This window comes from Fringilla coelebs, assembly GCF_963513975.1.
Source record: "Fringilla coelebs genome assembly, chromosome: 12".
Lineage (NCBI taxonomy): Eukaryota > Metazoa > Chordata > Aves > Passeriformes > Fringillidae > Fringilla > Fringilla coelebs.
The window spans coordinates 4209501-4223847 of NC_140038.1; the positions used below are offsets into that span (position 1 = coordinate 4209501).

Below are 14347 nucleotides of genomic sequence, written 5' to 3' on the forward strand. Positions count from 1 at the left end.
TCCCGGCCGGGATCGCTCCTCCCGACCCCTCTCCCCCCGGAAATGACGGGGGCGCGCTCGGGGGGCGCCCTTGGAATTCCACACCGGCGGTCGCTTCCCGGCGGGATAAAAACCCTCCGAGCGCGCCGGGGCTGCGCGCTGCCGACCCGCCGAGAATTCCCGGGATGCGCTCCCAGCTCCAACTCCTCCTCCTCCTCCTGGTGGTCCCGGCGGGCGCGGCGCCCCCTCGGTGGGAGGCGGCGTGGAGCGACCCCGGCCCCGGGGGCTGGGCGGAGGAGGCGCCGGTGTGGCGGCCGCGCTCGCAGCTGCCGGTGGAGGTGCAGTGCCAGGAGGCGCAGCTGGTGGTGACGGTGCACCGGGACCTGTTCGGTACCGGCCGCCTGGTCAGCGCCGCCGAGCTCAGCCTGGGCCCCGCCGCCTGCAAGCATTCCCGCCTGGATGCGGCCCGCAAGACCGTCACCTTCAGCGCCGGCCTGCACGAGTGCGGCAGCACCGTCCAGGTGAGTCCTGCCGTGTTCCCCGAGGGATTCCCGGCGGGATTTCCCGCCCGGAGAGGCTCCCCGGTCCGTGCGGGTTCGCGAGGCTTTGTCCCGATGCCGGGGTTCAGCTCCTGTCCCGGGATTCCCGCCGGGAGCGGCTCCCGGGTCCGTGCGGATCCCAGATTTAAGGGAGATCCAGGTGAGTCCCGCTCCTGTTCGGGATTCCGCTCCTGTCCCGGGATTCCCACCGGGAGCGGCTCCCACGGTGTCCGGGGAGATCCAGGTGAGTCCTGTCGGGATCCCGGAATTCCCGCCCGGAGCGGCTCCCGGGCTCGTGCAAGCCCCAGATTTAGGGGAGACCCAGGTGAGTCCCGTTCCCACCCCGGGATTCCCACCGGGAGCGGCTCCCGGGCTCGTGCAAGTCCCAGATTTAGGGGAGACACGGGTGAGTCTCCCGTTCCCATCCCGGGGTTACGCTCCTGTCCCGGGATTCCCGCCGGGAGCGGCTCCCGGGTCCGTGCGGATCCCAGATTTAAAGGAAATTCAGGTGAGTCCCGCTCCCATCCCGGGGTTCAGCTCCTGTCCCGGGATTCCCGCCGGGAGCGGCTCCCGGGCTCGTGCAAATCCCAGATTTAGGGGAGATCCAGGTGAGTCTCCCGCTCCTGTCCCGGGGTTCCGCTCCTGCCCCGGGATTCCCACCGGGAGCGGCTCCCGGGCATGTCCGGATCCCAGATTTAGGGGAGATCCAGGTGAGTCCTGTTCCCATCCCGGGATTCCCACCGGGAGCGGCTCCCGGGCCTGTCCGGATCCCAGATTTAAAGGAAATTCAGGTGAGTCCCACTCCCGTCCCGGGATTCCGCTCCTGTCCCGGGATTCCCACCGGGAGCGGCTCCCCGGGTCCGTGCGGATTCCCGAGTCCTTGTCCCGATCCCGGGATTCCCACCGGGAGCGGCTCTCACGGTGCCCGGGGAGATCCAAGTGAGTCCTGTCGGGATCCCGGAATTCCCACCGGGAGCGGCTCCCGGAGATCGTGCGGATTCCCGAGTCCTTGTCCCGATCCCGGGATCCCGCCCCGATCCTGGGATTCCGCCCGGGAGAGGCTCCAGGAGATCCGGAGGTGTCGGGGGGGGGAGATCCAGGTGAGTCCCGATCCCATCCCAGGATTCCCACCGGGAGCGGCTCCGGAGCCGCGCCTCTTCCCGGTTTTACGGAGATCCAGGGGCTGCATCCGGGATCATTCCCGGAGAAGGAGGAGCCGCGATTTCCTGGGAATTTTCCCATTCCTCTGGGAAAAGCCTCTTTTCCCTCGGGTTTAATCCAGCTCCCTGAAAACTGAAATTTTTCCATTCCCTTTTCCATCCTTTTTCCATCCCTTTTCCAGCCCTTTTCCCCCATTCCCATGGATTCCCCCAGCATTCCCAGCCATCCCAGCGGTGCTGCTGGGATGAAGGGCGGCCTCTCCCAGAGAATTCCCCACTTTTACTCCCAAATCCCCCCCAAATTCCCTGATTCCTCGGAATTCCCACTCACCCTGCTGATACCCCCGATTGGAGACCCGTGGAATTCCTGGGGTTTATTCCCAGATTCCCTCATTTCTTTCCATTCCCTCATTTTCTGGATTCCCTTTTCCCACAGAATTCCCGGGTTTTATTCCCCCAGATCCCCTGATTCCTTCCAATTCCCCCTCACTCAAGACTGAGGAACCCTTTTCCCTGGAATTCCCAGTTTCCATTCCCAGGTCACTCCAGATTCCCTCATTTCTTTCCATTCCCTCATTTTTGGGGTTCCCTTTTCCCACAGAATTCCTGGTTGTCATTCCCAGATCACCCCGGATCCTCTCATTCCTTCCAATTCCCGCTCAGTCAGGATTGAGGAACCCTTTTCTCCCAGAATTCCTGGTTTCTATTCCTAGGTCACTTTGGATTCCCAAATTTCTTTCCATTCCCTCATTTTCTGGATTCCCTTTTCCCACAGAATTCCCATTTTTTATTCCAGGATCACCCCAGATGCCCCGACTCCTTCCCCTTCCCTCTCCCTGGGGACTGAGGGATCCCTTTTCCCCGGAATTCCCGGTTTCCGTTCCCAGGTCACTCTGGATTCCCTCATTTCTTTCCATTCCCTCATTTTCTGGGTTCCCTTTTCCCACAGAATTCCAAGTTTCCATTCCCAGGTCACTCCGGATTCCCTCATTTCTCCCAATTCCCTCATGTTCTGGATTCCCTTTTCCCCACAGAATTCCTGGTTATCATTCCCAGATCACCCCGGATCCTCTCATTCCTTCCAATTCCCACTCACTCAGGATCGAGGAACCCTTTTCCCCAGAATTCCCGGTTTTTATCCCCCCAGATCCCCCGGCTCCTTCCCCTTCCCTCTCCCTGGGGACTGAGGGATCCCTTTCCCCCCGGAATTCCCGGTTTCCGTTCCCAGGTCACTTTGGATTCCCTCATTTCTCCCGATTCCCTCATTTTCTGGATTCCCTTTTCCCCGGAATTCCCAGTTTCCATTCCCAGGTCACTCTGGATTCCCTAGTTTCTTTCCATTCCCTCATTTTCTGGATTCCCTTTTCCCACAGAATTCCCGGGTTTTATTCCCCCAGATCCCCTGATTCCTTCCAATTCCCCCTCACTCAAGACTGAGGAACCCTTTTCCCTGGAATTCCCAGTTTCCATTCCCAGGTCACTCCAGATTCCCTCATTTCTTTCCATTCCCTCATTTTTGGGGTTCCCTTTTCCCACAGAATTCCTGGTTGTCATTCCCAGATCACCCCGGATCCTCTCATTCCTTCCAATTCCCGCTCAGTCAGGATTGAGGAACCCTTTTCTCCCAGAATTCCTGGTTTCTATTCCTAGGTCACTTTGGATTCCCAAATTTCTTTCCATTCCCTCATTTTCTGGATTCCCTTTTCCCACAGAATTCCCATTTTTTATTCCAGGATCACCCCAGATGCCCCGACTCCTTCCCCTTCCCTCTCCCTGGGGACTGAGGGATCCCTTTTCCCCGGAATTCCCGGTTTCCGTTCCCAGGTCACTCTGGATTCCCTCATTTCTTTCCATTCCCTCATTTTCTGGGTTCCCTTTTCCCACAGAATTCCAAGTTTCCATTCCCAGGTCACTCCGGATTCCCTCATTTCTCCCAATTCCCTCATGTTCTGGATTCCCTTTTCCCCACAGAATTCCTGGTTATCATTCCCAGATCACCCCGGATCCTCTCATTCCTTCCAATTCCCACTCACTCAGGATCGAGGAACCCTTTTCCCCAGAATTCCCGGTTTTTATCCCCCCAGATCCCCCGGCTCCTTCCCCTTCCCTCTCCCTGGGGACTGAGGGATCCCTTTCCCCCCGGAATTCCCGGTTTCCGTTCCCAGGTCACTTTGGATTCCCTCATTTCTCCCGATTCCCTCATTTTCTGGATTCCCTTTTCCCCGGAATTCCCAGTTTCCATTCCCAGGTCACTCTGGATTCCCTAGTTTCTTTCCATTCCCTCATTTTCTGGATTCCCTTTTCCCACAGAATTCCTGGTTATCCTTCCCGGATCACCCCGGATCCTCTCATTCCTTCCAATTCCCACTCACTCGGGATTGAGGAACCCTTTTTTTCCCACAGAATTCCCGGTTTCCATTCCCAGGCCACTCTGGATTCCCTCATTTCTCCCGATTCCCTCATGTTCTGGGTTCCCTTTCCCCCGGAATTCCCGGTTTCCGTTCCCAGGTCACTCCCGACTCCCTGATCTACCGCACTCTCCTGAGCTACGCCCCCAGCCCCGGCGCCAACCCGGCCATCGTGCGCAGCGACCCGGCCGTCGTCCCCATCGAGTGCCACTACCCCAGGTCCCACCGCATTCCCGGGAATCCCCTTCCCGCCCCGGATCCCATCTCGCACTCACAGCATTCCTGGGAATCCCATTCCTGCCCCAGATCTCATCCTGCGCTCACGGCATTCCCGGGAATCCCGTTCCCGCCCCGGATCCCATCCCGTGCTCCCAGAATTCTCAGGAATCCCATTCCCACCCTGGATCCCATCCCACCTTCTCGGAATTCCCAGGGATCCCATTCCCAATGTCCCCATTCCCAGTGTCCCCATTCCCAATGCCCCCATTCCCAGTGTCCCCGTTCCCAATCCCATTCCCAGTGTCCCCATTCCCAATGTCCCCATTCCCAATGTCCCCATTCCCAATGCCCCCATTCCCAGTGTCCCCATTCCCAATGCCCCCATTCCCAATGCCCCCATTCCCATTCCCAGTGCCCCCATTCCCAGTGCCCCATTCCCAATGCCCCCATTCCCAGTGCCCCCATTCCCAGTGCCCCCATTCCCAGTGCCCCCATTCCCAATGCCCCCATTCCCAGTGTGCTCATTTCCAATGTCCCCATTCCCAGTGTCCCCATTCCCAATGCCCTCATTCCCACTGTCCCCATTCCCAATGCCACCATTCCCAATCCCATTCCCAATGTCCCCATTCCCACTGTCCCCATTCCCAGTGTCCCCATTCCCAGTGCCCCCATTCCCAGTGTCCCCGTTCCCTTTTCCAGGCGGGATAACGTCTCCAGCGGCTCCATCCGTCCCACCTGGGCTCCCTTCAACTCCGCTCTGGCCTCCCAGGAGAAGCTCCTCTTCTCCCTGCGCCTCATGAACGGTGCGGGATCGGGAATTCCCACCCTTCCCCACCTTCCCCACCCCTTCCCATCCCTTCCCATCCCCTTTCCCATCCCCCCTTTTCCCACTTTCCCCCTTTTTCTCCATCCCCTTTTCCCTCATTCCATCCCCCATTTCTCCATCCCTCCCTTTCCCATCCCTTTCCCGCCCCTTTTCCCCTTTTGGGATCGCTTTGGGGTCGATCCCATCGGGTTTTCCAGAGGGTTGGAGCTCTGAGAGGGCATTGTCAGGATTCCCCCTTTCCCATCCCTTTTTCCCTAATTTCCCCCATTTCTCCATCCCCTTTCCCATCCCTTTTCCCCCATTTCCCACATTTCCCCATGCCCTCTTCCCCCTTTTCCATCCTTTTCCCATCCCTTTTTCTCTTTGGGATCCGTTTGGGGTTGATCCCTTTTGGGGTTTTGCAGAAGACTGGAACTCAGAGTGGGATTTTTTGGGATCCCCCTTTTCCCATCCCATTTCTCCTTTTGGGGTCGCTTTGGGGTTCATCCCTTTTGGGGTTTTCCAGAGCTCGGAGCGGGATTTCTCGGCATTCCCCCATTCCCATCCCTTTTCCCTTTTGGGGTTTTCCAGAGGACTGGAGCTCGGAGCGGGATTTCTCAGGATCCCCCCTTTCCCATCCCTTTTCCCCTTTTGGGGTCACTTTGGGGTTGATCCCTTTTGGGGTTTTCCAGAGGACTGGAGCTCGGAGCGGGATTTTTTGGGGTTCCCCCATTCCCATCCCTTTTCCCATGGGGTTTTCCAGAGGACTGGAGCTCAGAGCGGGATTTTTTGGGATCCCCCATTTCCCATCCTTTTTCCCCTTTTGGGGTCACTTTGGGGTTCGTCCCTTTTGGGGTTTTCCATAGGACTGGAGCTCGGAGCGGGATTTCTCAGGATCCCCCATTTCCCATCCCTTTTCCCCTTTTGGGGTCACTTTGGGGTTCATCCCTTTTGGGGTTTTCCAGAGGACTGGAGCTCGAAGCGGGATTTATTGGCATTCCCCCTTTCCCATCCCTTTTCCCTTTTGGGGTGTTCCAGAGGACTGGGGCTCGGAGTGGGATTTTTGTGGTTCCCCCATTCCCATCCCTTTTGGGATTCGTTTGGAGTTGATCCCGTGGGGTTTTCCATAGGACTGGAACTCAGAGTGGGAATTTTTGGGATCCCCCTTTCCCATCCCTTTTCCCCTTTTGGGGTCACTTTGGGGTTGATCCCTTTTGGGGTTTTCCAGAGGACTGGAGCTCGGAGCGGGATTTTTTGGGGTTCCCCCATTCCCATCCCTTTCCCCATGGGGTTTTCCAGAGGACTGGAGCTCAGAGTGGGATTTCTGGGGATTCCCTTTTCCCATCCCTTTTGGGGTTTGTTTGGGGTTGATCCCAGGGGGTTTTCCAGAGGACTGGAGCTCGGAGCAGGATTTTTTGGGATCCCCCATTTCCCATCCATTTTACCATTTTGGGGTTCGTTTGGGGTTGATCCCGTGGGGTTTTCCAGAGGACTGGAGCTCGGAGCAGGATTTATTGGGATCCCCCCTTTCCTATCCCTTTTCCCATGGGGTTTTCCTTAGGACTGGAACTCAGAGTGGGATTTTTGGGGATTCCCCTTTTCCCATCCCTTTTCCCCTTTTGGGATCGGTTTGGGGTTGATCCCTTTTGGGGTTTTCCAGAGGACTGGAGCTCGGAGCGGGATTTCTCAGGATCCCCCATTTCCCATCCCTTTTGGGGTTTGTTTGGGGTTGATCCCTTTTGGGGTTTTCCAGAGGACTGGAGCTCGGAGCGGGATTTCTCGGCCTTCCGCCTGGGGGACGTGCTGAACATCCAGGCCGAGGTGGGCGCGCACAGCCACGTCCCGCTGCGGCTCTTCGTCGACTCCTGCGTGGCCACGCTGGGCCCCGGCGCCGGCAGCGAGCCCCACTACGCCATCATCGACTTCAACGGGTGAGCTGGGGACATTGGGGACAGATGGGGACAGCTGGGGACATTTGGGGATGGTTTGGGGCCACTTTGGGGTCTGGGGGACATCCAGGAGAGAGTGAGCTCTCCTTGTCCCACTACGCCATCATCGACTTCAACGGGTGAGCTGGGGACATTGGGGACAGCTGGGGACATTTGGGGATGTTTGGGGACATTTGGGGCCACTTTGGGGTCTGGGGGACATCCAGGAGAGAGTGAGCTCTCCTTGTCCCACTACGCCATCATCGACTTCAACGGGTGTGACGGGGACAGCGGGGACAGCTGGGGACATTTGGGGATGGTTTGGGGACAGCTGGGGACATTTGGGGACATTTGGGGATGGTTTGGGGACTTTTGGGGGTGGTTTAGGGTCTGGGGGACATCCAGGAGAGAGTGAGCTCTCCTTGTCCCACTACGCCATCATCGACTTCAACGGGTGCGACGGGGACAGCTGGGGATGGTTTGGGGACATTTGGGGATGGTTTGGGGACATTTGGGGATGGTTTGGGGACATTTGGGGATGTTTGGGGATGTTTGGGGCCACTTTGGGGTCTGGGGGACATCCAGGAGAGAGTGAGCTCTCCTTGTCCCACTACGCCATCATCGACTTCAGCGGGTGTGACGGGGACAGCAGGGACAGCTGGGGACATTTGGGGATGGTTTGGGGACAGCTGGGGACATTTGGGGACATTTGGGGATGGTTTGGGGACATTTGGGGATGGTTTGGGGTCTGGGGGACATCCAGGAGGTGGCGAGCTCTCCTTGTCCCACTACGCCATCATCGACTTCAACAGGTGCGACGGGGACAGCTGGGGACGTTTGGGGACATTTGGGGACGTTTGGGGATGGTTTGGGGACATTTGGGGATGGTTTGGGGACGTTTGGGGATGGTTTGGGGACATTTGGGGATGGTTTGGGGACATCTGGGGGTGGTTTAGGGTCTGGGGGACATCCAGGGGGTGGTGAGCTCTCCTTGTCCCACTGCGCCATCATCGACTTCAACGGGTGTGCTGGGGACAGCGGGGACAGCTGGGGACATTTGGGGATGGTTTGGGGACAGCTGGGGACATTTGGGGACATTTGGGGATGGTTTGGGGACTTTTGGGGGTGGTTTAGGGTCTGGGGGACATCCAGGAGGTGGCGAGCTCTCCTTGTCCCACTACACCATCATCGACTTCAACGGGTGCGACGGGGACAGCTGGGGGTGGTTTGGGGACAGTTTGGGGACATTTGGGGATGGTTTGGGGACATTTGGGGACATTTGGGGATGGTTTGGGGTCTGGGGGACATCCAGGGGGTGGTGAGCTCTCCTTGTCCCACTGCGTCATCATCGACTTTATTGGGTGCACTGCTGGGGACATCTGGGGACATCTGGTGAGGTTTGGGGACATCTGGGGACATCTGGGGACATTTGGGGACATCTGGGGATGGTTTGGGGACATCTGGGGACCTTTGGGGGCATTTAGGAACTCTTTGGGGTCAGGGGGAGGGTGGCATCTCATCCTGCCCCACTGCACCATCATCGACATCAATGGGTGCGCTGGGGGCATCTGGGGACATCTGGGGACAATCTGGGGACACTTGAGGACACTTTGAGGTCTGGGGACACTCAGGGATGCTGTGGTGCCAGCCAGGGCTGTGACCCTGCTGTCCCCATGGCTGTGTCCCTGCTGTCCCCAGAGCTGTGTGACCCTGTCCCGTGGTGTGACTCTGTCCCCGTGGTTGTGACCTCTCTGTCCCCAGGGCTGTGTCCCTGCTGTCCCCATGGCTGTGACCTCTCTGTCCCCAGGGCTGTGACCCCGCTGTCCCCATGGCTGTGACCCTTCTGTCCCCAGGGCTGTGTCCCTGCTGTCCTGGAGCTGTGACCCCTCTGTCCCCATGTCTGTGACCCTGCTGTCCCTATGGCTGTGACCCCACTGTCCCCATGGCTGTGTCCCTGCTGTCCCCAGGGCTGTGACCCTGTCCCCGTGGTGTGACCCTGTCCCCATAGTGTGACCCTGTCCCCATGGCTATGACCCTGCTGTCCCCGTGGCTGTGACCCCTCTGTCCCCAGGGTTGTGACTCCACTGTCCCCATGGTGTGACCCCACTCTCCCCATGGCTGTGTCCCTGCTGTCCCCATGGCTGTGACCCTGTCCCCATGGTGTGACCCCGCTGTCCCTGTGGTGTGACCCTGGTGTCCCGGGGTGTCACCCCGCTGTCCCCATGGATGTGACCCTGTCCCAGTGGTGTGACCCTGTCCCCATGGCTGTAACGCCGCTGTCCCCGTGGTGTGACCCTGTCCCCATGGTGTGACCCTGTCCCCATGGCTGTGACCCTTCTGTCCCCAGGGCTGTGACCTCTCTGTCCCCATGGCTGTGTCCCTGCTGTCCCCATGGCTGTGACCCCGCTGTCCCCGTGGTGTGACCCTGTCCTGTGTTGTGACCCTGTCCCCGTGGTGTGACCCGGCTGTCCCCAATGCTGTGACCCCGCTGTCCCCGTGGCTGTGTCCTTGCTGTCCCCATTGCTGTGACCCTGCTGTCCCCGTGGTGTGACCCTGCTGTCCCCAGAGCTGTGACCCCACTGTCCCTGTGCTGTGACCTCTCTGTCCCCATGGCTGTGTCCCTGCTGTTCCCATGGCTGTGACCCTGTCCCCATGGCTGTGACCCCATCCCCATGGTGTGACCCTGTCCCCATGGTGTCACCCCGCTGTCCCCACAGCTGCCTGGTGGACGGGCGCTCGGATGCCACCAGCTCGTCCTTTGTCACCCCCCGCCCGCGGCAGGACGTGCTGCGCTTCCAGATCGACGCCTTCCGCTTCGCCGGCGACCCCCGCAGCCTGGTAAGGCGGGGGACAGCGGGGACACCGGGGACACCGGCGCCACCCCGCGTCCCCGCCGTGTCCCCAGCAGTGTCCCCTGCGCAGATCTACATCACCTGTCACCTGAAGGTGACACCGGCCGAGCAGAGCCCGGACGCGCTCAACAAGGCCTGCTCCTTCAGCAAGGCGCGCAACGCGTGAGTGCCACACTGTCACCTCCTGGTGTCACCTCACTGCTGCCATCCCCCCGCTGTCACCTCCATGGTGCCACCTCTCCGCTGCCACCTCCCCGGTGTTCCCTCCCCGCTGTCCCCTCCCTGGTGTCCCCTCCCCAGTGTCACCTCCCCGCTGTTCCCTCCCCGCTGTCCCCTCCCTGCTGTCCCCTCCCCGGTGTCCCTGCCGGCCGCGGTGGCCCTGGCTGACGCTGTCCCCTCGGTGTCACAGCTGGGCGCCCGTGGAGGGGACAAGGGACATCTGCAGCTGCTGCGAGCTGGGCAACTGCGGCCAGCGCGGCCCGCGGCCAGCGGGGACATGGGACAGCCACCGCCAGCGCAGGGACAGCGGGGACGGTAGGGGACAGTGTGGGGACACAGAGGGGACAGCGGGGACATGGGACAGCCACCGCCAGCGCAGGGACAGCGGGGACGGTGAGGGACAGTGTGGGGACAGTGTGGGGACAGTGTGGGACAGCGGGGACATGGGACAGCCACCGCCAGCGCAGGGACAGCGGGGACGGTAGGGGACAGTGTGGGGACAGTGTGGGACAGTGTGGGGACAGTGTGGGGACAGCGGGGACATGGGACAGCCACCGCCAGCGCAGGGACAGCGGGGACGGTGAGGGGACAGTGTGGGGACAGTGTGGGACAGCAGGGACAGTGAGGGACAGCAGGGACGGTGAGGGACAGCGGGGACGGTGAGGGGACAGTGGGGACAGCGGGGATAGTGTGGGAAGACTGGGGATACCGGGGACAGGGGGACACTGGGACAGGGGGACAGGGGGACATGGGGACAGGAGGACACTGGGACAGGGGGACAGGGGGACAGGGGGACACTGGGACAGGGGGACACTGGGACAGGGGGACAGGGAGACATGGGGACAGGGGGACACTGGGACAGGGGGACAGGGGGACATGGGGACAGGGGGACACTGGGGATATTGGGGACAGGGGGACATGGGGACATGGGGACATGGGGACAGGGAGACAGGGGGACAGGGGGACACTGGGACAGGGGGACATGGGGACATGGGGACAGGGGGACACTGGGACATGGGGACAGGGGGACACTGGGACAGGGGGACGTGGGGACACTGGGACAGGGGGACAGGGGGACATGGGGACAGGGGGACAGGGGGACGTGGGGAACACTGGGACACTGGGACAGGGGGACATGGGGACAGGGGGACAGGGGGACAGGGGGACACTGGAACAGGGGACAGGGGGACATGGGGACACTGGGACACTGGGACAGGGGGACATGGGGACAGGGGGACAGGGGGACAGGGGGACACTGGAACAGGGGACAGGGGGACGTGGGGACACTGAGACAAGGGGACACTGGGACGCTGGGACAGGGGGACATGGGGACACCGGGACACTGGGACAGGGGGACACCGGGACGGGGGGACTGTGGGCGTGGGGTGATCCCCCCTCACTGCCCCTTGTCCCTCACTGTCCCCATGTCCCCATGTCCCCAGGTGCCACCTCCGAGGCTGACGTTGTCATCGGTCCCGTGCTGCTGTCGAGTGCCCAGCGGGGCCAGCGCCACGAGGGCCACCAGGGTGAGTGCCTGAGGTGACACCGGGGACACCGGGGACACTGGGGACACTGGGGACACTGGGTGACACTGTGAGACACAGGGTGACACTGGTAACACTGGGTGACACTGGTGGCACTGGGTGACACTGTGTGGCACTGGTGACACTGGTGATGCTGTGAGACACAGGGTGACACTGGTGGCACTGGGTGACACTGGTGACACAAGGTGACACTGGGTGACACTGTGAGACACAGGGTGATGCCAGGTGACACTGGGTGACACTGCGAGACACTGGTGACACTGGTGACGCTGTGAGACACAGGGTGACACTGGTGTCACTGGGTGGTGCTGGGTGATGCTGGGTGACACTGGGTGACACTGGTGACACTGGGTGACACTGTGTGATGCCAGGTCACCCTGTGTGTCACTGTGTGACACTGGCGTCACTGTTTGGTGCCAGGTGACACAGGTGACCCTGGGTGCACTGGGTGACACTGGGTGACACTGGTGACACTGTGAGACACAGGGTGACACTGGTGACACTGGGTGACACTGGTGACACTGTGTGACACTGTGTGACACTGGGTGACACCGGTGACACTGTGTGACACTGTGTGACACTGGTGGCACTGTTGTCACTGTGTGGCACCGTGTCACCCTGTGTGTCACCCGGTGCCATCCCCGCCCCCCGCGGTGTCACCCGCTGTCCCCCCAGGCGCGGTGGCCCCGCTGGCCCTGGGGACAGCGCTGGCCTGTGCGGTGGCCGGCGTGGCCGCGGCCGGAGCCGCCCTGGCCATCGGCCTCCGGCGCCGGAATTCCCCGTGAGCCCGGAATGACGGACGGCGGGAACCACGGACAGCCCGGAATGACGGACGGCGGGAACCACGGACAGCCCGGAATGACGGACGGGAATCCAAATAAATCCCACAAGGACTGATGGAAATCGCGATAAATCCCGGAATGACGGACGGAAATCCTGAACAATCCCAGAATGACGGACAGAATTCCCAATAAATCCCACAAGGACTGACGGAATTCCCAATAAATCCCACAAGGACTGATGGAAATCCCAAACAATCCCGGAATGACAGACGGAAATCCCGGATAATCCCGGAATGACGGACAGAATTCCCAGTAAATCCCCCCAAAGACTGACGGAATTCCCGATAAATCCCATAAGGACCAACGGAATTCCCAATAAATCCCGGGAGTCCGAGGGTCACTCTGGGAGGAAATCCCGGGGATGGGGCGTCCCATCCCAGTGTCCCCAATCCCAGTGTCCCCATTCCCATGCCGATGTCCTCAATCCCATCCTGATATCCCCAATCCCATTGTCCCCATTCCCATTCCAGTGTCCCCAGTCCCATTCCCAGTGTCCCCAATCCCAACGTCCCCATTCCCAATCCCAATGTCCCTATTCCCAATCCCAATGTCCCTATTTCCAATCCCACTGTCCCCATTTCCATCCTGATGTCCCCAATCCCGATGTCCCCAGTCCCATTCCCAATGTCCCCATCCCGTTCCCACTGTACCCATTCCCAATGTCCACATGCCATTCCCAGTGTTCCCAATCCCAATGTCCCTTTTTCCAATCCCACTGTCCCCATTCCCAATCCAGTGTCCCTAATCCCACTGTCCCCATTCCCAGTGTCCCCAATCCCAATGTCACCATTCCCAATCCCAGTGTCACCATTCCCAATCCCAGTGCCTCCATTCCCATTCCCAGTGTCCCCACTCCCAATGTCCCCAATCCCATTCTCAGTCTCCCCGTTCCAAATCCTAATGTCCCCAATCCCAATGTCACCATTCCCAATCCCAGTGTCCCCATTCCCAATCCAGTGTCCCCAATCCCATTCCCAGTGTCCCCATTCCAAGTGTCCCCATTCCCAGTGTCCCCATTCCCAATCCCAATGTCCCCAATCCCAATGTCCCCATTCCCAATCCAGTGTCCCCATTCCAAATCCCAGTGTCCCCAATCCCAATGTCCCCATTCTCAATCCCAGTGTCCCAGTGTCCCCATTCCCAATGTCCCCATTCCCATTCCCAATGTCCCCATTCCCAATGTCCCCAATCCCACTCCCAATGTCCCCATTTCCAGTGTCCCCATTCCCAATGTCCCCAATCCCAATGCCCCCAATCCCAATGCCCCCAATCCCAATGTCCCCATTCCCAGCGTCCCCATTCCCAGCATCCCCATTCCCAATGTCCCTATTCCCAATATCCCATTCCCAGTGTCCCCAATCCCATTCCCAGTGTCCCCAATCCCAACGTCCCCATTCCCAATCTCCATGTCCCCATCCCACCCCACTGTCCCCATTCCCACTGTTCCCATTCCCAATCCCAGTGTCCCCATTCCCAGTGTCCCCAATCCCACTGTCCCCAATCCCATTCCCAGTGTCCCCAATCCCATTCCCGGTGTCCCCAATCCCAACGTCCCCATTCCCAATCTCCATGTCCCCATCCCATCCCACTGTCCCCATTTCCGACCCCATTCCCAGCCCAAAATTCCCCAAATCCCAACTTCTGCTCTCTCAGCCTTCAGAAAAATTGGGAAAACCAGAAAAATTCCCTAAAAACCAAAAAATATGGACGGGATTTCCCTCCCCAAATTCCCAGAGCCGTTTCTTTCCCTCCCTTGGGGACATTCCCAGAAATTCCCGAGGATTTGTAGGATCACGAGGATTTCATGGAGCATTTCGGGGTCTCCGCTTTGATTCCGGCCTTGGATTCCCCC

The 14347-nt window shown here is 59.9% G+C and overlaps 1 protein-coding gene across 1 annotated transcript; it reads left to right on the plus strand.

Annotated features, from left to right (window-relative positions):
- Positions 1-164: 164 nt before the first annotated feature.
- Positions 165-12438, plus strand: ZP3 (zona pellucida glycoprotein 3; the record flags this gene model as incomplete). Its single annotated transcript, XM_084213443.1, has 9 exons — positions 165-500; positions 4187-4305; positions 5005-5108; positions 6864-7041; positions 9756-9876; positions 9961-10052; positions 10300-10424; positions 11552-11635; positions 12329-12438. 9 exons carry the CDS (start codon positions 165-167, stop codon positions 12436-12438), a joined length of 1269 nt encoding a protein of 422 aa, XP_084069569.1.
- Between the last annotated feature and the right edge of the window lie 1909 nt (positions 12439-14347).